This window comes from Embiotoca jacksoni, unplaced genomic scaffold (assembly GCF_022577435.1).
Source record: "Embiotoca jacksoni isolate LCO1_2020_lvr unplaced genomic scaffold, fEmbJac1.0.p SCAF_19, whole genome shotgun sequence".
NCBI lineage: Eukaryota > Metazoa > Chordata > Actinopteri > Embiotocidae > Embiotoca > Embiotoca jacksoni.
In genome coordinates, this window is record NW_027185329.1 from 5,442,758 (window position 1) to 5,469,927 (window position 27,170).

At 41.6% G+C, this 27,170-nt stretch overlaps 1 protein-coding gene across 1 annotated transcript in view; it reads left to right on the forward strand.

Moving 5' to 3' along the window:
* Positions 1–1,750: 1,750 nt before the first annotated feature.
* The window catches only part of ror1 (receptor tyrosine kinase-like orphan receptor 1), a 121,481-nt gene continuing 96,061 nt past the window's right edge, over positions 1,751–27,170 (forward strand). The window contains exon 1 of the mRNA XM_069153167.1: positions 1,751–2,106. Coding sequence (XP_069009268.1) covers positions 2,001–2,106 — 106 coding nt within the window. The 5' untranslated portion in view covers positions 1,751–2,000. The remainder of the gene's footprint in view (positions 2,107–27,170) is intronic.

Sequence of the window (27,170 nt, forward strand, 5' to 3'; positions counted from 1 at the left end):
AATATGGGAGAACCGGAGATGTAAAATTGCTACCATTCTTCTCCTGCCCCCACAAAAATGCCGGTATTAGTCTTTCAAAGTGGTCTCTGTGCGCAGACACACACGCAAAAGATAAAGTACGTGTCAAAATCCAGAAGTGAGTCGAGTAAAATGAAACAAGGTGTGGAGTTACAGAGGAGAAGCGAGGTGGGGTAACTATACTGTAAATCTCTGGAGTTCATAATTGTGTTACAGTGTGTGTTGCTGTTTAACATACAGGCACAAGAGACCATTGTATTTTCTCTTTCGACTTCCTCTTTCCTCCTTTCATCTATCTCTGTAACATGTAATGCATGGACGCAAAACAAATGAGTATAACATTTGGATATGCAGGTAATTAATCTAGTTAATATAAAAAGGTATACTATACAAAACCAGATGGATCACTATTGAACAATCCAGAGAGATCAATTCAAACAGTTTAAATCACATAACTCAGATTTTTATTTTAGTCAAATGAAGTGTGTGAAAACATGCATATTTTCATCACAAGTAGCATCAAATGTACAGTGATGTTCAAATTTATGAAAATTTTAAAGTACATTTTAATGGGGAGTTATTGCAGAACATCTTGAGTGTAAATAGGAATATTCTCAGAAATATTATGAGCTCAATAAAGTGCATGCAGAGGGCCAGGCTGAATTCACTATTCACACTCCTTCAATTTATTATTGGTGTATTTTAATGTTTTTTTTTCTTCCCTTTACGGAATATTTTCCTTCTTGTAAACACTGGACCTTGTAAATCACGCCTACCAGAAACAGCCTGAACAAAATGGCTGCTTGGTGCCCCGCCGCCTGCTGGAGACCGAGGAGCTTTCATTGCGTTACCTTGTTCATTTTTGGTCATTGTTTATTTAAAAATATACTCCCTGGTTTTGGTTCATTGTCAAGAGCATCCACAAATCCCATCTAACAAATTTAACGGGATATTGCAAAGTTGATAACTGCAGGAGGGGCCATGTAACAAAGACTTATCTTATTGTGGAAAATAATTGGTTTGTTTATTTTTTCTATGCTTGTTTCTACATTTACACTCTTTCCCTAAAAATCCCATTTAATTGTCATGATTTGTAAGTTGTTGCTGTGCAGTTGTACTTTGTTACAGCAAACATTTTGACTTGACATGGTTTGGAAACCACAGGTGTATGAATGATGGCTCAGTTCCATTAGGTGTCCCTGTAAGCCGTGTAAGACAGTGAACCTGCATACACAAACACAGGACCTCCAACAGACGGAATGCAGCCATCATTGATATAGAAAAGAAAAGCATACAGTTACCTAAACACAGATATTTCCATAATGTTTTTCTGAGCTCTTTCAGAACCTCCAGTCGATGTTTGCTTAAAGGTTAAGGTGGAAAATTAATTGTTGACCTTTGACCAGCAGAAGTTGACAAAATCTCCCCACGAGATTCATTCATTAGCTGCAGTGGAGCTTTTGGAATTTTACTCGTGGCCCCAAAAGGCTCTTGTGTCCACCTTAATTAGACAAAATACATTTCCCACATTTAAAAAACAATTTCACAAATTGAAAAACCAAAGATAGAAGATTTGGCACACAAATTGGGAAGCCTCTCCCTGTCCTGTAATAGTTCCTGTAGTGAACACACGGTGGCGACACTTGGCTAATCAGAGCCATGTGGCTCCTGTGGGCACAAGTTTTGCACTGAAGTTTGCTGGAAGGATTGCGCTCAGTTGGAGAAAGAGACAGAGGGAGCAAAGTGAGCTGGGCTCAGGCGAGGAGGAAAGAGACAGAAGCCAGGAGACAAATTTCGTCAAGCCTTTTTTTTTGTATCGAGAGTTTTGGTGCGCTTTGAAAGAGCGGAGGAAAATAGTGCACATTTTTATCAAGACACTGTATTTTGAGTGGTTCATTTTTTTTTTTTGGAGGGACTCGAAATTAAGTATTGTGTGCAGTGGATGTGAAAAGCGGGCAAAGGTTTAACGCAGAGCCGGAGGAATGTATCCAACTCGGGCAGCGGCGAGCCAGCGTCTCTGGAGATGTCCAGCCTGCGCTCTGTGGATCGCCCTGCTGCTCCAAAGTGTCCAGGACCTGAGCGCGTCTGGTGAGTCTCGAGACATTTTCCTTCGCTGGGAAATCATTCCTGTCGTTCCCCTTGCTTTTGTTGAGGCTTTACTCACTCACAGTTCATCCCCACATGCGTATTCAGCTCTGTACTCTGTCTACCTTGACGAGAAATCAGTTTGGACATCCAGCATGTCCCCAACGTGCGCAGAACTGACTTAAATTGCATTTTAATCACAGTTTCACTCATCCATCACCATGTTTATATTGTGTAGTATATTTTTTAAGACGCCTCTATTTGTTTTCGCTCCTGAAATAATTTCATTAATGATCCCAAGCTGTCGGCCCATCCATCTTAAAGCAGAGCTGTTTGCCATCATTCAGTCTCCCCTCACATGCAAATATGCTCTTTGGTTTCTAGATTAACGTTCTATTGTCATTCAGAAGACTCCACACGGGGAAAGACTTGACTCCATTGGCAGACAATAGGGGAGCTCTTAACTAGTCAGCTGGATAGCAATTGAACCACACTCCCCTAAAAAATTTAGATCAATTTAAAGATAAGGGATGTAAAAAAAAAAAAAAAAAAAAAGGGGGTGGGGGGAGGCTAATTTGAAAGACAAACACTGTTGCATTTAAGGTTTAGGTTTGGTTTGCAGTTTTACTATGTGGATAACTTCTGGAAAAGTAGTCCAGCCTCTGGTCTGTAGGAGACACTGCAACAATTAATTGAATTTTTTTCTAAACAAATACTCCTCAGTTTATTTGTCTGCACTGTGGTAAAAACTGAAGAGTTTATCTTTTGCACATTCCATAATTATACTCTTATTTCCATCAATGAGCTGCATGTGTGGTATTAACATTTCAAAGAAAAGATGGCCTGATAGTATATGTTGCTGGCTTTTGGATGACTCATTTAAGTATGATTGAACTCAGTTTGAATTCAACTTGAATTGTTTATGGAAGGCATTTTCATTTTTTGGTTCTGTCCTTTGAGTGTATAGCGAGTATAAAACAATCCTCCCCATCCAGATGGGCAGTGATGAATTATCTCCGGAAGGTTTTTCATAGTTTGTTTGGATTCTCTGTCCTCCTTAAATGCGTTTCGCTGTTATTTACAGTGAAGGTGCGCAATATATGCTGCATTGAGCGTAATGCTTCTTTCTTTTTTCTTTTTTTTTTGCCGTCGCCCCTCTTTTCCCATCTCTTCTGCATCTCCGGGCCTCTCCTTCTTGCTCTGAGGCAGGGTGGAATGTTAATCCACATTACTTAACTGGATGAGTTCGCTATGACTTCTTCAAATGGAGTTTAATGGTTAAATATGGAGTGGAGGGGAACCAAAACCCTGCCTCTGCTGCTGCTTCATATCTGGGAACAGACAAGTGGAAATGGCTGCATTTAAAACATATATATTAGCAGTTCAGTTTAGAGGTCAAATCTTGAAAATTACACTTGATACGCTAATACTGATATTCATGAGGAAAAACTGATTTGCTTTGTACTCTCTCTCACTGGTGGAACCTATAAAACTACTGAATGAAGGGCTTCAGTCTCTGTTTACCAGAGATTATCTGAAACCACTGTGTGTAATGACTTTCTGACTTTCACTGTATGTCCAAAGAAACATAGCTTCACTGTTAAATTAATTGTCATGGACAAGAAAATGTACCCATTAAGGTGCTTTTTTTTTTTGTGTCAAACTCGACTGCTTAGTCACTGCCTATGAATCAGTTCCAGGATATGTTTGCAGATGATAACACTCGGCGTCTTATCTCTTCTCTGGCTCAGTGTGAGGGGAATAGTCAGAGAGGAACAACAGCGTGCTTCAACTGTAATCAAATGTGGACAGGATTTTAACACCCTGTGATCAGTGGCCAGTGGCTGTAATAAGGTTGTATTTTGGAAGCAATTGAGAAAACGTGACAAAGAAGACACCAAAAAGCATTGTTGTTTGTCTTTATTTGCTGCAGTCTGGTTTTACTGGTCAGTCTGCCAGCTTAGAGCCAGAGGTCGGAGGTCGCAGGTCTGACACTGTTCTTCAAATGCAAGCATTTCCAGGAACAATCAGGGTTTCCCCTGGCCACAGGAAAGGAATGTCGTTTACATGGCGGACATGACAAATGATGTGTAAATCAACAATATAAACATACGTGGCTGATGTCTTTTAGGCAACTGGATGCACTCTCAAAAACTTATTTAACCTAATGAAGTGCTTTTTGTACATGAAAGTAAGTGAGCAGATAAATGGATAGATGTATGCATGCATAAATAAATGGATAGATAGATACATTTCAATACTGCAAGTAACCTACGTTTTTTTGACTTTTGTCAGCCCTTCCCTTTTTCCTTCAGTTTAGGCATCTCTATCAATCTTGATTGTAAGGATGGTTGGACTTATGCTGAACAGATCATAAGGTTTTATACTTTACTTCACATCTGTCCTCCTCTGGTAGCCTTTTCCATTTGTGTACAGTTGAAAACATTTTAAAACCCTCATAAAGTTTGAAACGTCTTTGAATTTTATTCCCAACATGAATCTTGCTGAGCCAACTGGGTTTCTTCTTAATCAGTTACCGTGATGAGGGATTCCAGTTTTTTTCAGCATGGAATTATGATTTGAGCTGAAATAGAGAACAATCAAAAGTTGTGCTTTTTCCAGTATTTAAACATCACACAGCTGCAGCAATTTTTCAAAATGGTCACTTTCATCCCATCTATCAGCTACTGCACTCTAGCTAGGTAATAACATCTGACACGTTCATAAAAATAAAATGGGGACAATGTTTTCCATTTATGTAAACTGTGTAAATGTTTCGGAACGTGGGATTTTCACCCCTGAACATAAAAGGTCCTCTGCAGGGCAACGGCTATTGGAAGTCTGTTTAGAGTTGCATTTAGCCTTTTAATAACACTCAGGAAGGCTATAAATCATGCTGGGAGGAACTGCCTCAGCTCAGTTTTCATCAGGACACTGTTGACAATAAAGGCATTTCACCCCTGGAAAAACCCCACTTGGTACTACAGGCTGAGTCTGTAGGAGTTTGTACTGTTCTCTCTGCTACCGAGACATCTGTCTGTACGCTTATATGTCTTCGAGCATCTTATTTTTACAAGACGTGAACAAGATATCAAAATTTAGCATTTCCTTTTTACATCCTTGTTAAATCTGTGCAAATCAGCTCCTCCCTCTGGGGATTTTTTTTAGTTTGCTCATCATTGCCACACTGCTACAATATCGCCTTTATTTATAGCTATATTCAGATCATCAACTTTTTATCCAGATGCTCTGAGAGGTATCAGGCTCCGTCACGGTCTGAGTGTTACATCTCTTTCATATAGACGACTCCACTGTGTTTTTAACTCAATTCCCCCTCTGCACAGTGCACACTACACTTACTCAGGCATCAAGTGCTGTGCATCCCTAAACGCTTTTGGCAGACACAGAAGAATGTAGAATCTGTGAAACAGATGTATGGTGTTTTTCTGAGACGAGAAGCTTGATTTACAAACAAACAAACAAAAAAAAAAATCTGACTCCATTTTGAGAGTGTGAAATGGGAGGAAAATCAGAGATGTTAATTCAATCAGCACATAGCCATAAATCATACATGCTCCAACTCTGTTTTATGTCACTGATTTAAAACACTGGTGTGTAAACGACGTCGTGCACTGGGCAATTACCTGCTTCCCACTCATTATTGAGGACATGTGTTTTCACCGAGGCTCGGCGTGTCTCACTGTTGCCACAGGGCAAACTGTTTGAAGAATATTGTGTGCTAATTGTTTAACTGATGTACAGCCAGCAGGTAATTTCCTCTTAGTGATAAAAAAAAAAAAAAAAAAAAGTATCAACATATCAAATAACAATTAGAGTGATTTTTTTTTTTTTTTTTCCCCTGATTTTTTTTCTCATCCCTCTCCTATTGTGGTTGCTGTTTCCTAAACAGGATTGCCTCATTGATTAATACAGGATTCACAAATTAGAGGATTCAGAAGAGGTTTCCTTATGTTGTGTGATTGAGCTGCTGGAGGATTGTCCTGATATGTCGTCAATGCTTGGTTGAAAGAGGAATTTTGTAAAGAGAGCCAGATTTAAGTTTTCCTTTCTTGTAGATCTTCTCTCTGCCAAGTGAGGCTAAACTTTTCTGTGAATGGTAAGATGTGTAAATTTCCTGCATTTACGTAATATTGGCAGAAGAAGGCTCTTATTACCACAAATCAGACTCTGGAGCGCGCTTGTTTCTTAGCGGTCAGAGTTCCTTGGAGAGGCAGCTTTTAATCAAAGGCACAGTTTGCTCAGATCCTCGTTGGAGACATTTGATAAAGTTTCTGCCACTACAAACTGTAGCCAAGCGTGAAAACCTTTTTCCTGCAACTTAGTGTCTGCACAGGAGGTCAGCCTGTTAGAGAGAGAAAAACCTCGGCAGGGTTCAGGGAAATGCAGCGCTGGATTAAGAAAAGGAACAAAAAAACATTGGTTTGGGGGGGGTTTTAGTTGAGAAACCATTGTGTCAATGACAGTGTGGCACTCCAGTGACTTTAACAAAGTCTGGACGGAGTGGGGAAATAAGGTGCAGCTAAAGTGTACAGGGTAAATTAATAAGTACAAAATGATATTTGCCCTTTCCATCGATGGACCTGGACTATATATGTCCAGCTCCAAACTAAAATAGCTTTCTATAGCTTTCATTCAATACTTTCTGTGTTGATGTCTTTCGACTGCTGCCTGGAAGACAAATTACGCCTGCCACGTAAAAAAAAGTCCTCTGCTGTACTTTACACACACAATACAATGAGTCCTTTGCTGCAGTTGTAAGGCAAGCTGTAAGTGCGAGAGTGTTCTGATGACAAAGTGACACTTTAATGAGTCTAATGGAATAAGCCACACATACAGCATATCAATTTCCCATATGGACTTGGCACGGTTTCATGTTGAGGACAGTAGGGAATAGTAGTGGCTTAAAGAGCCCTAAATTTCATTGAGAACACTCTTCATTGGAGTTTTATCAAATTACTGTGTCTTCCACAGCTAACGTTGCTTTGGCTTAATATGTGGGGATCATGCTACATTTCATTTAATAGGGGGCAGGATGAAACACGGCTTCTTAAGCTCCCCTATATGTGTCAGAGTAAATCTTTTTAAACCCTGTTTGCGGAGCATTAAAGACTTCAGAAACTCCCACTGCAGGCAGACGGGCAGATCTCCGTTCACCCACAATTAGGTCTTTGTGCGACACCACACTTCCTCCAAGGTATTAAATACCCCAAACTTTACGGGCTTCTCTGCTGAAAATATAAATATTTATTTTCCAAAAAAAGAGATTTTCACTTTATCAGCTTTATGACTAAAAGACATGCCACTGTTCAATTTGTGTCCATATAGACACAGAAACATATTCATCCTTTTCACAAAATTATTAAGTGTCGGACTGCAATTGAAGATCATTTTCATTATTAGTTAATCCACCATGGAGAAATCACTGTGCGCACAGACCAGTGCTCAGAAAACTCACGAACTGATGATCAAGTGACAAAATTGGTAACACTTACTCATTAGGGTTAAACCCTCTTCCTGCTCTGTGCACGTCACGGTGCTGTTTATCGTTCATGCGCAACAGCAGCAGGCTCAGAACTTATTGATCCACCCGTGTATAGTTCCATCTCCTGCTGCTTTCTAAACAGCTACGCAACTTGGAAAAGTGAAAAGGTCATAAGTGGGAATCAAGTTTGTGGCTACAAATGATCTTTGTTTTTCGGAAATATTGTGCATCCCCGAATGTTTTCAGTGGTGCACACATAGACCTACTTTCTTCTTGCCGAAGATCAGAAAATAGTCAACCTCTCCGTCACCCCACCACCGTCGGCATGACATTAACACTCCTTGGCACTCCTCTTATCTGGCTGGCAAACACACACCGAGACAAACGCTGGCTCTGTCGCACGCTCTTCTTTTTTTGCCCTCCTTCTCACTCTCTTGGCTGTATTCTCTCTCCCACACGCACACGCACACGCACACACACACACACACACGCACACACACACACACACACACACACACACACACACACACACACACACACACACACACACACTGTCTTCTTTCCCTCTCTGTCTCGGCAGTTCACTCTGGCCGCTGAGTGGCTCCTCCACTTGGCCCCTGGCTGACTGACATGCTGCTCTTGGCTGAGCTTTGTGTGTTTACTCAACAATAACTGAGAGCAGGGTGGCTCCACAACAGCTCCTGCGCTCCTTCAGGGACAGAACGATAACGACCCATACAGCACAGGCCTCTGGCAGATGTTTGTCAGAATTGTTCTGTCAGCTGATGCAGAAACACTCCATACTTTTAGTTCATTCATTGCAGTCTTGGGCTGATTATGAAAAGGCTCTTTAGTCAAGATTTTGCTTTTTCAATACCAGTCTTGATGTCAGATCTTTCGCATGTGTGGTGCTGCGGTTACCCTTCAAAAGCATTGGACCATCAGCTCCACGTTTGTGTTCCAGACATTTGTGGAAACGTATCACTCTGCAGTTATTAATAGAACATTATCACGTGTATTTTTTTTTCACAGTTATGTGTTTCCAAAATTGTTCTTGTCAGTTCCACAACTCTAATGATAATGTTTCCTTCTTTCTGTCCTTATTTTTTTCAGGACTCCAACACAAAAATACAAATGTAGTTCTGTGTAATGTGGAAAGTGCTCAGCAAAGAAACTTCACTCTTCTTGTGGAATTGCTAAACCAGAGACGTTCGGACTCCAGGAAATTGAATTTTACGGGGCTTTTAATGATTAGTGTTCAGCGTGAATTAACTCTGTTCATCCTTTTTTAATGTATGTGTTTTGTGTCGGATTTGCTCGTCAGGGCTCTTGATTACTTCGTGTAGCCATTGGGGAATTTTTTTATGTTCGTAGAGAGAAGCGTGTTTGGCTGTCTTTGGTCTTTTATTACTTTGTAATTACTATTAGTAGCTACAGAAACTATAATCCTGTTGTAGCCTGGAGTTGAAGAATTTTACCGTTTGAAGATTAGTTCCTCGAAATAGGTTTTATTTTAAAGCTGCCAGTTTAAAAAGTCTACTTGGCTACCTAATAGATTTAAAGATCTGCTGAAATAATAACTAACTGTCTTAGCCCCTTTTCCTTTTATTGTTTTCAGTCAAGGATGTTTCCTGAACTCTTCCTGATCTCACTTTTTCCAGTATATTCGATATAGATTGTGTTTACTCATCAAAAAAACCTGTGATCTAGCCCCTGCATGTGTGTCTTTTGTGTACTGAGGCTATCGATTTGCATGCTGTGTCGCAGACAGTTAGGATATACATTATGTGGGTAAGCCTGCTGTCAGTGTTGCAGCAGCTCTTCGATTTATTGCTCCCTTTGCTGGAAGAGGATGAAGCTCACCCACTTTGCTCATTGTCCTTTTCCCATCAGAGGAGTTGGTTTGCTGTGGGTATGGACTGTTTATTGTGCAATATGTTTTTTCTGCTCCATTGAAAATGTTTGGGAGGCCTGTGTTATATGTGTGTTTCAACTGTCATAGCCCCTAGACCAGAGAAAAGCCCCCAAAGTATCAATGCTGTCAACTGAAATGTATGCTTGTTATTGTTGTTTTAGTTGTTACTCAAAGAAGTTGCTTGAAATTGAACTGCTTCTTTTGCCACACTGAAACCATCAATCAATGTCATCTTGTTTGTGACAGCATAAACACATATACAGATCACTGACAGCAGCTATGCAGTGTGGTCATCCATACAGGAAGGCAAAGTTAACAAAAGTGAGGGAAGGTTTTCCAAAAGCACCTCTTGGATTATGAAAAAAACACATATGGAATTTTCAGAAGTTGTTGGTTCAGCGCAGACATTTCCTTTAACAGTGTCTTTAAATTTCTCAGCATTAGCGCAGACATGGCCATAGAGTTTGTTTAACCAAAGTCTTTGTATCACATTGTTCTCTGTGCAAGCAGCCTATTAACCAGCAGCTAGTGTTTACCAAACCACTTGATCCACACAAAAGACTTAAGAGGGGCTGCTGCAGCCGTGTTGTCCGAGGGATCTCAAACTTTCACATTAGACTGACAAGTACTGCCTTTAGTCTCTCTGACAGAACTAGAAACGGCACTGCTCCAGTTTGCCAGCATGGTTGCTCAAAATCAGGTCTGTCTGAATGTCCAGCATGCCTGTAAACTGTGACAGTAAATGTTCGGGGACAAAATTTGTGACGGGAACATGCAACCATAAATTAAACAGTGACTTAGCATGAATAGAAAAAGGCACAAAAGACCATGAGAAATTGGACTTATGGAAATTCCCTTTCTATCCATTCTAATCCTGTGTTGACCACACTGACCGAGGAATCTGGAGTTACAGGTCTCACTGGATGTAATTCTGAAGTACTGTTAGTTAAATGCCCATCTAGCAAACCACTGCTGGCTCGGTGTCTGCTTAATTCAGCACCAAACGGGAAATCACTGCCCCTGTGTGGCATTAGATGTGGTCAAGTCTTCTCTCATCAATCAGATTTGGTGATAGAGCAGAAGGGAAAATGTTCAGCGGCTGGGCCAGTCTTTGGGTCAAAGTTCTTGTAACTTCTTCCATCTGACTTTTTCTAGCTTGACATTCAAAATTGCATCCACTTAGTTTTTTGTTGTAGAAACTATCGCAGGTAACATGAGTCTCTGCAGAGTATGACTTGCTTAGAGGTTTGGCAAACCCTTAAAGCTTTCCTCATAGTTTTGGGGCGAAAAAGCTTTTACGATATTCACACCGTCACTCACAAATCCATTTTGGCTTGATGGCCTCACCATAAGGCAAAGTTTTTGACTTCTTTGTAGCCTTACTGTCCAGATTGTGGGCCTGTTTTAAGCAGAAACAAGTGAGGAAAAAGAATGGCAGGATGCAGTCAGTCGTTTGGAGCTTCTGACTGTTGAGATGCGTTAACCAGAGCCCGGTGTTTGATGTCTGAGCGGCTGCGTTTTTTTTTTTTTGTGGTGAAATCTGCAGGAATGGTAATGGAAGGGTATGGAATAGTCATAGAGAAGGAATCTGTCTTTGTCTTACTGTGACAAAATTTATCTGCTCCACTTCTCATGTCCCTCTCATTCACTGAGCTCATGTAGAGGAACTCTGTAAGTAACCCGGGTCGGGTGGAGAGGAATCTTGTCAACTCGGACGCTTCTGACCAGGAATTCATACATTTATCCTGTGGGATCCCGAATGCTGCTCTTACTCTCTGTAAAATCTGTCCCTCTTTGAGGTGCATAAAAAGAAACTGATGGGGAGTGTTGAGGAGAAAATTGAGTTTACCCATTAAAGCAGTCTGCCTGTTTTTCATATTTCCACTTTGACCAGTTATTTTATTTCCCGGTAGATGTTTATCAAAGCTGACACTGACTTGGAACCCACCCGAGTTTTAAGGTTTTTGTACTGATGTGGTTGTGTCCTGCATGCCAGCAGTCCTCTCACACCTAACGCTTGTTTTCCTGTCTCCATATATCTGTCCCTGTCCTTCCCTGAGTCTCTAGCCCTTTCCCCTCCCTCTCCTCAGAAAGCATTGATTTCAGCAGGGCAGGAAATGAAACTACATTGCCCCGCGACTCCCAGCAGGAGAGGGGGACCTGGGGAGGGAAAGAGGAAGAGGTTCATGGAGTAAAAGAAGTCCAAATACTAGTTTTTTTTTCTAAAGAAAGGGATGAAAAGATTGATCGTCTGAGGAGCTGAGTGAGGATTGGGATGGACCGGGCTCAGCGCACAGAAAGCTGAGAAGGCTACGAATGTTATTGAGACGAGAAAATATTTTCACAGAGACGTTTGACTGACAGCAGGCTTAGATTAACTCTCCGCCAGTCCTATCAGTCAAAAAGCTGGACGATTTGGCTCATTAAAAATACACATGATAGAAAACCAAACAGAAATAAACAGCCACTGAGCGACAGAATGAAAGAGGGCTCTCTGCAGCCGAGGACCGGTGGCCCTCCTAACCTTCATCCCTCTATCAGAAGTCAATGATCTTCTCCTCTGAGGGGCCTATATAAGAGGCTTAAGCCCGCGTGATCCCACCGCCTGTTTGTTTAACCTCTGCGTGGCTGCCTCAGCAGTGCTAAGCTTTGACCACAAGAGCTCATTACCTCTTCTCCCTCCATCTCTTACTTATTTCATCCTGCCATTGTAGCAGCTGGAGCATGGCTTTAAGAGCCCCTGATTATGTACATCGGTAAACCCTTAAAATATGATGTGATATGTGGAACATTTTTATACTCTAAAAATACAAATATAACTCCTGTCATGTCAACACTTACAAAATAGCAACATTTACAAGATTAAATTTGGAAATGTTGACCGATGGATGCGGGCACTATTATTTCATAGCAGGAAAAAAACAGATTCCCAGCATCTCACCGTCCCACAGTGATCTTTAATGGGACATAAAACCTGTCATGTCATCACAACCATAATTGAAGCAAAGCAGAAATGGCACCGTTTCAGCATCTTTCCAGACATTCAGCCATAGTCACAGTGCACTTAAACAGAATATTTATTGAGCTTTTCATTGAGATTCACAACTGTTTATACGGTTGCATGCATAGTGTAATGATGTTTTGCAAGAGGGCTGCGGCCCCTCTCTGTATATATGCAACCTGCTGAAGTGAAATTGGAAGAGAAAAAAAACAAATAATCCCGGTTTGGCGTAATGCGTCTTATTATTCCTGACATGCTCGGTGGACACGGTGATTCAATATGGGCTGGTGCTGATCATTTTGAGCGAGACGGATCGCTGTGGCTGTGATTCATGACTGTTTGGGTGGGAGTTCCCCTGCTGGTACTGTTCAGCGTGATCTTTTGGGTTCGATTTTGGCAGAGCAGGAGCCTCAGCTTTCTTCCACTTTTTCTCCCATCTGCCTCTTTGTCTACATCTCTTCCTCTCTCTCCTCATCCTCAGAAAACTCTTCAAAACAGTAGGATTGTCATGAAAAGTGTTTGTATTGTCTGCACTTCAGTTAAACCCTGGAGCATGTTCTGTTCTGGCTCCGTGTTATTGTTAATTCTTTAGTTATCCGTGTCCTCAACCAGGCAACAGCGACCCGTTGTCCCCCTCTGCTCTTACTTTGCAGCTTTGGCTTGGTCACTTCATTGACTCTTTAATTTAAACCTAATTTAACTCCATCCAGCTATCTTAACCTCTTGATAATTGTTTCTGCGTCTACGTGAGATGTGCCTCTCCAACACATTTACCGACATTAACGCGGGACGCTGCTCTTTATGATTGCTAAAAACTGCTGCTACAAACAACTGACACTCTTGTGTTCACTCGTGGGTCATGCAAACAGTATTCCTTTCATGGTCAAGTGACTGCTGTGTGATCACACCTGCTGACCAAAACAGAGTTGTGATGGCCTGAAGATTTAGTCACTCAGAGTGCTTACAGAGTGCCACTTTTACGACATTAAGCTAATTCATTTGAAAAAAGACAGTTTAAAAGCACAAAAACGGCATCTCATAGGGTCACATTCAGAAACAGATAATAACTACAGGAATTAATTGGCTTTGGTTTGATAGTTTTCCAAAACCAGATAAGAGCAAAACGGCTTAGGTGCACATGTAGAAAGTGCCTCCATGTAAGCTGCAGACCTCTGTGATTATTTAGGGAAGGAACAATTTTCCTGCCCACTGCCCTCCATGTTTAATTGGTGCAAATAACCCATTGCTAATGAGTGTACTTGAAGCTTGTAAATATGTTGAGGAAATCGCCACACTCTGTGTTTTTTCTGAATGAGTCACATCACTAAGATGTCATACAAAGTGTCTTCAGAAAGGTGTGGTGAGGACTCCTTACTTTTAATGTGACAATTATACATTCTTAAATTGCTCGGGCTCTCCTGGCTGGAGTGCAGTAAAACTTAAAGAAAAACAGTAGTTAGGAGTTGGCCAGACAATAGCAGGAAAGTGTTTTACTGCTGGTTACGCAGCAGATAGCAGCCTCCACGTTTGCCCTCGGCCTGTGCTTACACAGTAACGTAGCCGGAGTGTGATTGGTGGTGTGCATTCGTAAATCTGCACGCCCCACGTCCCAGTGTTGGTGGTCTTGGAAAGCCACCAAGATCACCCGGCTGCTCTGTAATGTGAAAGCAATTAGCAGCCAGCGGTTTTACACAGCGCCGATATGCGTGGAATAACAAAGGGGAATGTAGGTCAGCAGCGAGCCATAGGTACGCGCTGTGGCCATCGTATTTCTTTGGAACATGTGTAGTTCAACACCGAAAATGTTGTATAAATACAATAGCTACATATTTGAAGCTAATTTAGGACTAATTTACCTCTATTTTCTTTTTATACAAAAATACTTCAAATCTTATTGTCCCTTAAGAATTAACGATAAAATCCGTAGCGATAAGACAAGTCACGTATAAAAAAAATCCTAATAAGCAGCCATACTGCAACATACATAAACAAAACAAAAAAAAAGGTGTATTTCAACCTTTTCAGCTTCTAAAAAACAGACTTTTTGATTCTTAGGGTTCATCGTCAAATTCTTGACGTAAATGGGTGCGTAGTGAGTTTAAACCCAGATTTATTCTGCTCCCGGCAGACCTCTTTGATGTATTCACCCTCCGTTTACTTCACCTGACATTCATTTTAATGAGACCGACTTGCCCCCGATAGAGATCTGCCTCTGACTTTATGTAGGAGTACAGTAAATCGGTGCCACACACATATTCGCACAGGGTAATATGGAGTCCCTTCTGTGTGTGAATTTTTGTATCGTGTGTGTATGTTTACAGTGTGCGAGCAGGTTGCGTGCCCGCCGTCACATCTGGCGGCTTGTGTTTTTTTTTTTTTTTTTTTTTTTTTTCATGAACTGCTAAATGAGGGGAAAAATACTCCCAGCTGCCCTTAGGAAAACTCACCTGGTGCAGCCGTCCTTGTTTTCTCTCTCGCGTTCTGTGCACATTGTTCTCGACAAAACACGCACACGCACAGGAACACTTTTAGCAGCCTTATGTGTTTTCTCAATTTTTTTTTCACAACCCCTATCACAATTTGTCTTTTCTTTCGGGCTGCAGGTACACAAACATGAAATCCTGCCCTTAAACATGACTGGGTTCTTAAGTAGGTATATTATATTCTTATGCCCTAGAATAACCTCAGCAGTCAAATTAAGACAAGACGAGAAGGACAGTTTGGCAGGATTACATGCATAGCAGGAGCGACCACAGCATCTTCACATGGTAAAGTCATTTACACCCCGGTCGCTGTGGGAAGAGGAGGCCAGGAGCAGCATTCCCCCCCCCCCCCCCCCCCCCTCCCTCACACCCTCACCTCAAAACCCCCAGCCGGCATACTTTGGCTATCTGAAGGGAGCAGAGCTGGGAGATATCAGCCCTGAGAGCTGAAAAGCAGCTTTTGTCTCCAGCGACCCTCTAAGACCTCTGTCTATCAGCAAATCATAAACTATACGACGCAACTAGAAACACAGGAGTGCGCAGGGGAAGAAAAAAATCAACAAGATGAAAGACTTGAAATGAAAAGTAAACAAAGCGGAACTGTTGCCAGCTATAGATCAAACACGGAACAGTTGTAAAAATAGTTTTACCTTGTAGATTAACAGTGACCTTGACTGAGGAGACAAATCATCGGGGCAACCCTCCCGATGATATGTCTCCATGTTGGAGAGGTAGAATAAGAGAGAAGTTTGCAAGGTTTTCAACTCCAGTCTCCAGGTTGAATTTATGATCTCAACCATAGTTATTTCCAAGCTGCATATAAATCACGTACGTCTGCTCACTTTTAATACAGAGAGAAGATCTAAGAAGTGCCTTTGCATGTATTTTCACAGTCAGACATGCAAACCCTTTTCTGCCTTCGGTTTGGACTGGATCATTTTGCACCGATAAGGCTCCATCAACAGCTACTATCGGCACCTGTCGGCTCTTTATCCTTTCTTCTCTTCCCTTTGTTCAATCTACTTCATGTGATCTATCTACCTTTTTCATACCTTCGTGATACTTTTATTCCTTCTCTGTTTTAATGGCTTGACAGTCTTCCCTTCCTCTCAACGGAGGACCTGTGTGCCACAACTTCTTTGTCTTCCTATCTCACCCACTCCTACTCTTGTTCTTGCCCAGACAGGAAGAAAGCTACCACAGCCGCAGAGCAATTTTCGGCACCATGTCTATCAAAGCACGGCTTACAACTGAGATTTATTTGGCTTACCGCCTTTCGCTCTTAACCCGTCATTTCTGTAGTTCCAGGATTCACACTAGTTGGAAGCAGGATAAACAAGGAAACACATGACAGCCACGAGGAGAGGGAGGCACCATTTCTGACACAGTCACCTTATACAGTACACCAAGCAGTAACTGTAATCTCATCAGACCTAAATAAGACATAGAGGATATATTGACACTGTTTACAAAAAGATAGTTTAATTTCTTCTGGTTGGGTGAACCATAAATATTCATATACATATTCAAGACCTTCTCTTTCATATTTACATGTATACTAATTCATACATGTCGGGTCACTTTTGTTTAGGGCTAGTTACTGTTTATACTTTCTTGTTACCAGTTCCTGAGCAATACTTTTATTTTTTTTTTTTGTACGGCAATTTTTATAAAATCTATTTAAAAAAAATATATAATTAAAAAAAAAAAAAAATCTAATTACAATACACATTGGTTTAGAAATCTTTTCATGCAGTTTAGAGGGGGAGAGTGTAACCCAGTGTTGTTTCTGTAGCTACAATTTATGTCAGTCCCCTAAACGCTTCACATGGAAGTTATCGTTGGAGGCTAAAATTTACTGTTGTTCCTTAAATGTCTCACATGCTATCGGTAGATGATAGCTTGTTGGGTATGCACAGAGATGCCTTCAGTTACTACAACGCACAGAACTCAGTCAGGTATGTGGCTAAGTATGAGTTTGAAAAGAGTAAAATAAGGCATTCTTGCATAAGATTTACTGTAATAGAGGGATTTTACTTTTGTCGGTACCCTGCCTTGCTCTTAAAAGCCCTTGCTAACACCAGTTTGTTTGTTTCAGTTTTACCGCTGTACAATCTCTTCTGGATTTCAGGCGAAGCAAACTATCAAAATGAGTCTGCTGCAGGTTTTTAAGATGCAACCAAAGTTTACCCTCATCCCTGCTTCGCACTGATGTTATTGTTCTTGTTACCCAAAGGACGCCAATCTGCTGTAGTTTTCTGCCCTAAATGATATGTTTTGCCTTTGTGCTGCTTGTTAAACTGAATTATGTACAAGTAGCATCTATCATCATCAGGGTGGTGTGCTGTAGTGAGTAGGAAAGCCCCTGTTTAACCACAGGGTCTGAGTTCAAGGACCTATGTTGGCGAACACCCACACCCACACCCTTCAAGTGTCCCTGAACAAGACCGTGAACGCCTACCAGCCCTTGGAGAGCTCTTCATTAACTGACTCTGCACTCTGGTGTCCCTGTAGTGCAGGGAAAATGAAAGGAAAATGTCCCTACTGGGATCTATAAGGTAGCCCATGCAAATCGGCACACTTCCTCAAAATCTGACTCAGCCTAGTCCCATAAGTGCGACCGGACCACCAAGATCTGCCTCTTGACGAGCCTCCATTTAAAGAAAAAAAAGAAGAAGAGCTGCACAGAAACAGTCTTTCTGGAGTGGGAAATCCCTTGACTGAGCATTGCTATACTAGCGCTAGTCTCTTCAAATGCAGTTACAGGACATGCCGCTCAAAGCCCTACATTATTCTTAGGCTCTGTCATCTTCTACACATTTCCTCTCCTTCATTTCCTTTGGACATATAAACTTGCTGAATGACATATTATGTAATTATTTGTGATATATCCTCTAAAAGTAAGTATGCTTAAACATGGCTTTGACCTTAGTTTCACCTGAGGAATTTAATTAACTTGTTACCTCAGTTTAGCTTACAGTAAACAGGAGTCAATAGGCCAAGAAAACAGACAACTCTTGTGTCATTTAAAAAAAAAAATTACCCAATGCTAATTGTTGTCTAATCTAGCCTCTTACCATTATCTCCATGCGTGTATGTGCCTTTCTGTCAGCTAACCACATTAAACTGCTATATCCGCAGCTGACAACGTCTTAACTTAACTTGACCTGACTTGGCATCTATATTTTGAGCAGTCATTTACAGGTCCCCTGCTCCCACTAATTCTTGTCCACATGGCAGCTATTTTGTCTGTGTTTTTTTTTTTTGTTGAATTCTGTGTTTTAAAGGGAAGTAGGTTCACAGGACATTAAAAGCTGCTGGACCGTCAGTCAGGCAATGATGCATTTAAGCAGGCAAAGAGAGACTGCCTGCATCTTTGTGCTTCTGTTTTGAATGCTGTCTTGAATAAAGCACCTTTGGGCGACCTACTGTAAAACATACTGTTTAGAGCTGGTGAGCCCCCCCCCCCCCCCCCCCCCCCGCCTCCTCCCCAGCTCATGTCTTGTCTATGTATACAGTATGTGTGTGTGCAGAAGCTCATCGTTTTATCCTCTATTTTTAAAATACAAACAGTGGGACATGCTGACCAGCTCTGCAGATACGGGTCTAATTGTGGTGCTTCCAGCTCAATCTTTAATTCACCATCCATGAATGGAAAGAAAAGAGACGAGACCAGCACACGGTAAAAATGGGGGCGAGTAGAAAAGGGGGAGCAACCAGACAAGAAAGGGAGAGTGGGAGATGTTTATGGTTAATCATTTAAATATGATACTTTAACATCTGGTTGTGTTGATGTGCTGTTGTTGACCGTAAGTTTCAGTGGACCCCAGTAGATGAGGGAATGAGGGCCTATGAGAGGTGGGTAATTTAAGAGCTGAAGAGAATGATGTGAGAGGAAAAAAAAAAAAAAAAATGAGTGAATGAAGGAGGTAGACTGAGCAAACAAGAGAGTGAAAGAGAGAGGGGCAAATCTTTTATGAGGCATGGAAAACGGGGTGAAAGGAGGAGAGAGGGGAATTGATGCCTGTGGTGGGTCTGAATAGAAAGACCCCATGTCCTCTTTAATGTTAAATGAATAACTCCTGACCTGACACTGGCCTTTAATTGGTATAACCACCAGTTGGATGAAGTGCAAGGTTAGGTGTATTGTGGGAAAGTGATAAACTACACATATTATGTCATCACAAATAATTAGGTGGTGAATGTGTATGCACAGAACTGTGCAGAGGTTTTAGGCACTTTAAAGGTTTAGATGGTCATTCTTTGAGCAACAAGGTGTCGATTGGTCCCAGATTCATTCTGCAGCATGACAAACGGCAAGATCCATAAAGCACGATCAGTAAAATAGCAACAGTTATTTTTCACAAAGGCTGATTAGCCTACTGGCTCAGGATGGTTGAACAAAAGTGTAAATACATTTTCCGATTTAAGTGTATTCAACATATTTGGTAGACATTTGTCAAAATTGCTAAAACAGTTTTAGAGGTGGGATGGAGGTACAGTTGGTTGTTGTGGTACCATTGCGGCATTCTTAGATGCTACTACAATCCTGTCTAGGCGACAGGAAAACAGCCTCAGAGCACTAATATATTGTAAACTGCAATATATAATGTCTTTGGAAGTAATTTCCTACCTACACATTCAGCGGAGCATCAATTGAAATCCAATGTTTATTGCGGCTTTAAGAGGTTTTAAGCCCCGGTTCTACCAACCCTTTAGAAAAAGACCAGTGTCTCCTCAATCACTGGATGTTCCATTTTTTTCACAGCCAATTTGTCGTCATTGGAAAATGTTGAGTCCATGCTATCTGTCTGAGTTTCTGCCCACCGCCAGCATTGCTAGAAAAAAAAACATATTTGAACCAAAACAATGAGCCTAAAGCTTCTAAAAGGGGGCGAACAGCGACGGACCTGTTGAGCCTCAGTGGGATTGGTAGTAATAGCAATTCTTTCTCGGGACAAGAATGGATTTGAATCGGTGTTAATATCAGTACGACTTACTAGTGCTTTAAGAAATCACTGCTCACTAGCTGAATGGGTGTCTGGATAGTAAGGCCCCCAGCTTAGGATGTGAGGCCCTTCCATGTTTGGGAAAAGAAGGAGCCTTTGGCCTGTGAGTCCGTAGGATACCCTGTGAATGAATGACGGGACAGAAGGGGGTGCTGGGGAAGGTGGAGAGGAGATGGCTGAAAGAGGCAGCTCAAGCAGAAAGAGAGGGAGAGGGGTTAAGTGGAGGCAGGTGTTCCATGACAAACCTTACAACCCCCCACCTCTTCTTTACTCCAGTTCACTCCACCAACAGCGGTCCACTGAGAGTTCAGAAAACTAGACCAAGAACAGACACTTGTTAGTCACTTCCCTCTTTCTCTTTTACCTTCTTTTGTTAGCCCTTATCCAACCACCTTATCCGTCTGATCTAATCTATCCCACCAAATTGTACTCTTTTTCCTTTCATCCCAGGTTTCTTTCCATGGTCTCTCCTGTGTGCTTTCCCCATTGCTGCAGGACCACCTGGCTTTGTGGTTTGAAATCGTATAAAGCTCCTGTTGCTTTAAGCAGATGGACAGCTTTCCCACTGCTCTCCGCTGCCTGACCCAGCTGGCAAATTAATTTAGATTGGATTGACTTAAAAATCGTGTCCTCTCATCGTGTTCCAGAGGTTATTAAAATCCACCTCAAGACCGGGGCTGAGTCGTACACAAATCCAGTTTTGATTGCTGGAAAAACAGGGAGCGCATGATTGATGTAATTTTGTAATTTTGTTAAATGGAATGAAATCAGTCCGTTATTATACATTTTGTCCTTTTAGATGTGATGCATTTAGCATCTCTTCCAAATGCTTTTATTTTTGGCTATTCACTTTCACATTTTCCTAGATTGATTATAGTATTTATGTGCAGTAATTCCTGATTAAGATGCCTTTTTCAGTTTTTCTAAAGCAGCCTCACTTTATCTGTCACACATAATATCTTAGACTTAAGTGATTGAATTTTCAGGAAATATTGATGGAACATTTGTGTTGGTTTTAAAACTATACCAATTGTCCTGAGTGGTTTAAGTTAATTTACATCAGCTGTCTGTTTTGATCATTAGCTGTGCATGTCCTTAGAAATTAATATGGCGCAATATGCACATGAACCGTACGGGCGACATGGAGATGTAACAATGTCAGAAGGCTCGAAAAAAGGCAGTGACAGCAATAGTGGAAAGTTTGTAAGAGAAATTAATGGACCAAGTTGGCATTTACCTGCACCTGTATGATGTGTGAAAGCCACTTCACAGTAACAAATAAGCTTGTCAGAATGGCTGGAATGAGATAAGTGGAAACAAGTCTGAGATCGGTACATCTGCGGATGGCGGGAAATGTTGGAAAAACAGAGTTAGGCGGGTGCAGATTGTGCGTTTTATCTCCAAATCTTCCAACGCCTTAACAGGTTGAGCAATTGTATCAGTGTGATCCACTGTGACCAATTTCCCACCCAATCATACAATAATATCAACATGGTTTTCTTTTATTTCATGCATATCCGGAAGTTCTCTTTGTATCCACAGTTCTCTAGTGTGCCCCCTTGTGTAATCCTCCAGTAAGACATGAAGTACATCAGCAAGAGCAAAATAACTTTTGTGACTTAGCCACGTGTCTACGCAAACATAGTTGTCTACGCAAACATAGTTAAAAAGCAAGTATATTTCCATCATAAGTAGAGGTTTGTGGCATGGAAATGTCAGTGTACCAAGGTTTAGACATCTATGACATGACTGATTCATGGCATGCCCACTGTAAGAACTTGTTGTTTTTGTAAGTGTCTCTGATAGATGAGTCAAGAGGGATTCTTAATTGCAGACACTACAGCTTTTATTTGACCCACAACTTGAAGCATGAATCACAGAGCCTCCATTGTGTGAGTGGTGTGTGGGCATGTTTGGTGTGGGCACATTCAGTGCAAGTCAAGTGCTCGGAACTTCTATGACTGACAAGTGTGTATCTTTTGGTCTGCCAAACCATGTATTGTGTGTATGTCTTTGCGGACATACAGGATGATGTTTTAGCCTTTGAAACACTTTGTTCCGCATTCACAGGGACTGATTCCTCTCTTTGTGTCCTCAAACAACTTCAGACAGCAGTCAGTTTCAGTAAAACATCTGGAAGAAAAACATAGATGTTTTTTTTTTTTTTTTTTTTGCCTGAATGTCTGAATCACCATTTATCATCACACACACTCACACTTTACTTGCGAAGATGAAGGAATTTGGGAATCCTTTTGTCTGTGTCCCCGTCTCATCTCTGGCTCAGTCTTTCTCTCACTGTCTCTTATAATGTCTGCTTTAAGATACTGCACTTCCATTTCAATACTCACCGATTTCTGTATTCAACGGCTTTTAGGTTGGAATTCCACCTTTTCAGAAAATGTTATGACATACATTGATTGAAATACACGTCAAGTCAATGAGAGGCCACTCGGTGATGCAGTGTCGTCAGAGGCTCCAATCCCCTCCAGAGGAGAGCAGGACTGATAGACAGGAATGACCCAGAATAGAAACAACCACAACAATTCACTACATTCTTTTTTTAAGTCTTTAATCAGGACCAGTGTCGAGTTTCCCATCGTCCTCAAGCACCATCTTCTGCCAGAATGCATTGTGGTATTTTTGTATTGATAATGTTTTAAAGCTTATTCTAATAAGTGGTTCCATGTCTTTATTATCAGCTGATCTGATATTAATAACCCTATTGTAGCGCGCGCACACACACACACACACACACACACACACACACACACACACACACGCACACACACACACACACACACACACCTACTTAAACACAAATCAGACAGTGATAACAAGGTTGCCACTTCATGGCGGCTGCGCTACCTTAACTGGTGTCCATTTGTGATAAAGAGCCAGACCTCGGCGATACGTTATCACTAACAGGAAGCGAGGCAACATGCCAGACAGCAGAAGTTACAGAAGAGAGGGAGGGGTACCAACCCCTGTATGCTTTAGAAGTGCTCAACAATAGTTTAGCTCTGCTCTATTCCATCTCAGTTGTAGTTTGTTGGACCCCTGGCGTCCCGAAGGTTAATGCAGTTCTAATTTGAAGTTTGGAGCTGCTGACTAGTTGATTTATCGATAGGTTGGTTGACAGAAAATGTATCGCCTGCCATAAAAATAATTAATTGATTATTTTGAGTCGTTCTTTCGTGAAAGAATCCTAAAATTCTCTGAATACAGCAAATAAGTTATTATTTTCTGGTTCCTAAGGCCTCCATGACAATAAACTGAATATATTTTGGTTGTTTGGGGGAAAAAAACTGTCATTTTGGGCTGCACTTCGGGCTTTTGGAAACACATTATCAGCATTTTCTGATGTTTCAGAGATCAAACAGCTAATTGATTAATGTAGACAAAAGTCAAAAGATGAATCGCTTATGAAAACAAGCATTATTTTCAGCCCCAGTGAGGTAGTTTTCCTTGAAAGCTATCCAATTCCAAGTGTTTTTTGCTGAGCAAGCAAAAACTCATTCCTTGAGCAGGAATGAGCTACTAGGAGCTAGTAGGAGGCAGTAGCTAGTTTTTCAAATCTAATTAAGATCTGGGTTATCTACAAATGTCCAGACCCAAGAGAAAAAACTGAACCCATTTGAATTCCCCTTCGGCTCAAGATCCCCACATTTGGCCAGTTTGCTGGACTGTCTAGTTATATATCAGAGTTTCTTAATATTAGATTAGACAAAATCTGGGATTTTGTGTTTGTTGCAATGTTTGAGTTTACTTAATTTTGTTTAATAATGGTTAAATTCCAATGTTCCAAAATGAACAGTAATTGCTTCTGGGTTTCATTTGCACACTGAACTCCTGTTTTCTTAATCACATTTTTTCTGGTTTTAATTATCTCTTTAAAAACAACAGTTATGCCTAACATATTGTCAGATTATATTAATCCACAGTGACAATGTGGCCAAAGAGGAGACATAGAGGCCATTAGTGACCCTTCACCCCCCGCCCCCCATATGTGCATTAGGACATGTTTGCTATTGTAAGCCTGATAAGAGGGTTAATGAAATATTAGGCAGCTTTCAGTCTGACATTCCCTCCCAAGAGGTGGTGTATTTTTAGGTGTGTTTGGGACCATGGGCCAAACATAGCCAAAGTCATAGAATGCGTACTTGTGCATGAGGAAAATGCTTGTAAATGTGTTTTATTTTTGTACATTTATGTAAATTTGACCCTGTGGTCCTGTGAGCCAGCCTTACGATAATAATGTTACATGAAACTGGGGAACAAAGGGAAGTATAAAACGGAGAGGGAAAGTCACGAGGAGACATGGAGGTGATTGTGATACAGAGTTTGGGGAGGGGGGGGGGAGCTGAGCAGGAGGGCAGGAGGTTATTGGATTGCGCCGGTCAGCTCCAGAAATGACTTTTCCATGACTGCAGGTATGTGATCGTGGCTGAGCCGGGGGATATCCTCTGTTTATGCTCAGGCAAAGACCTGCAGATTTGGCGGCCTGGTATTCACCTGATTAAAATGACCTTCTTGTGTAAACTAAGCTGGCGGCTTGAGAGCGGTGCGCACACACGGGACCTTCTGGGACCTGGACATTGTATGAACAATTCTGGCTGTGTAATTAACACACACATGCTGAGGAGTGCGGTGAAACCACATCACCATGGAAATTAAGAAGTAAATCCCTACGGAAGAATTAGTGGCTCTATTAAAACTATCATCTGTTTGAGAATTAAACATAGAGCTAACTGCGAGAGACTATTGTGTTTCTATGTGGAACAGCAGTGCACCAGAGCTTATCTCTGTCTGCATCCAGTATAGATGTTTGTGTGTTTTCCATAGCTGTGTGCACAGTTGTTAAGGCCAGGTGAAAAGGATTAAACAGTAATAGGTCAAGGCCCCAGGCATCATACTCCATCAGTCATCTGCCTCCTTGTCATCTCTGCTTATTCTCGAGTTGCCTTTTGTCTTCACCGTTTCCCAGCATTCCCATTTTGCTACAGTCTGTCTGTCTGTCCTTTACTTTCAATTGTATTTCCCCATCACTGCTTTTTCTCTCTCTTTTTTTCCTGTTGTCCTCTTTTTTTTTATGTCTTATTTTATGTGTTGAGGTCAAGTAGCGTGATAGACTGATTTCAGCCCCGACTAGAATATAAAACTAAAAACTGTCCATCTCCCTGGTCTCCAGCGCAACATGTGCTTTTTTGGGTTTGTGTGCGTGCTTGTGTGTTTGCATGGAGAACCCAACTGTATCCTGTGGTTGGTATATCACTGCTGACAGCTGTCATATTGTTATAATGCAGTGTCTTCCTTGAGAGCAGCTGGTTCTTATACCTGTGGTCTCCATATCCCCCTCGCTCCTGTAAATCCTTGCTCGTCTGAACCTCGCTGGCTGTTGGTATCCACTGGTAGCATGACACGTGTTGTACAGATACGGTCACAGTGTATCGTATGAATATCAAAATAACAATTGACTTGATACTCAAGGAATCTTTGTGTGCTCGTGAAATCGGTGTCTAACAGTCAACAATTAGAATATAAGTCAGGAAATGTTTGCTAATGCTTACGGTAGCTTGATCATGCAACAATCCTCTGGAAAATATCACCATATTATGCATCTGGAAAACCACATGCCCCTGATAAACATTTTTCTTGGTCTCGGGCAGCTCTGTATCCGACCCACAAAGACCTTTAAACATTACGCAGTTTGGCTAAATCTGACAGCCCTTTCTCCAAAGGGGGAAAACGGAAACCTTTGACAATTAGATTGCAGCCAACATGCAGAAAGGTCTCGATGTAAAATAACATATGCAGTATGTATGCAGGAATGAAATCTGTGACTTTACAATTAAATCCTTTACCACTCCTTGGAATGGATGTTTTTTAAGGTGATCAGTGGCTGAGGTCAGAGGAGAAGGTCAGAAAGGGGAACTAATTTGTCAACTGTAAAAAGTATTAGATTGGTCATAAGATGTCTAAAAGTCCATTTCCTCGGTGGTTATTAAAGGCGATAGTGGTTCTAAAACTTGACAAAAGAAGGAACCTGTTGCCTAAACTTTGATTGTCCTTTTAAATATAAACACAGAAATTGGAGTAATAGGATTAGCACATGCCTGCAACAATATGCTGACCTTTCCTGGAGGGGCACCCCAGTGTGGAGCTGCAGCTGCCCCCCCCCCACTACGGACTGTGTATCAGTTATCTTACCCTCTTGCAAAACCTCGCAACAGGTAGTCAGCAGTGCAAAACTGACTCCAGATCAAAGTCACTTGCGCGGCCGCCCCCAACCTCGAGTGTGAATCGAGCAGGACTGCAGCGCTGTAGGCATGACCCTGTCTAAATGTTAGTACAGGACGTTCAGCCGTGTAGATCTCTCCACCACTTTGACTTGTGGCTTAACAGAGATTCAAAATTTAATTCTTGTATTGAACTGAAATTGGTTACATTTTGGAGGGGAAAATGAGAATAAAAACCTGTTGCCAGTATATTGAACAGTTGGTTTACTTGGTTGGGCGCAGGGCAGCAGAGGACACTGGGAGGAGTGGGAATGTCAAGACAAAGACTACCAGTAGAGAAGGAATGCTGGTGTCCTGCTGAGCTAATCCCAGCTTGAAGAAAGGGGAAAATGTGGAAAGCGAGGGAGAGAGGGAGGAGACGCAAAAGATGGCAAAGGAAGGTCTCAGGGTTTGGGCAGAAATGGAAAGGGTTGCTTGAGGAAAAAAAAAAATCCTCTTCCCATTCACTGGCCTCGCTCTAACTTTCACCTGCTTTCTCTCTATGGCTTTAGGGTGTTCTCGTTTTCGCTGGTGGTCCAACTGGTCTCTGTTCAGTTATCGAGGCATTTGGGAGTTAATGAGACAGCTGTACTATTTGAGAGGTGAAGTCCTTTAGATCAGCTTTGCTCAGCGTGCACGGCCCAGCACTCTCTTGTCTTTTTAGACTCGAGGGGAGTGAATAATGCCACTTTCACCCTCAAGGGCCATTTATATTGAAACAAACACCTACCTCAGCCTGCTTTGTTTATGACTGGATGGAGGATTTTAGATCAGATCGGGCCTTTTTAGTCAATTAAACCAATACCGGTTCCCTGTGCATATTTAGTAGAGTGTGCTGAGAATTTTAAAACATCTCAAGGCCTCAGACACATCTGTTCCTT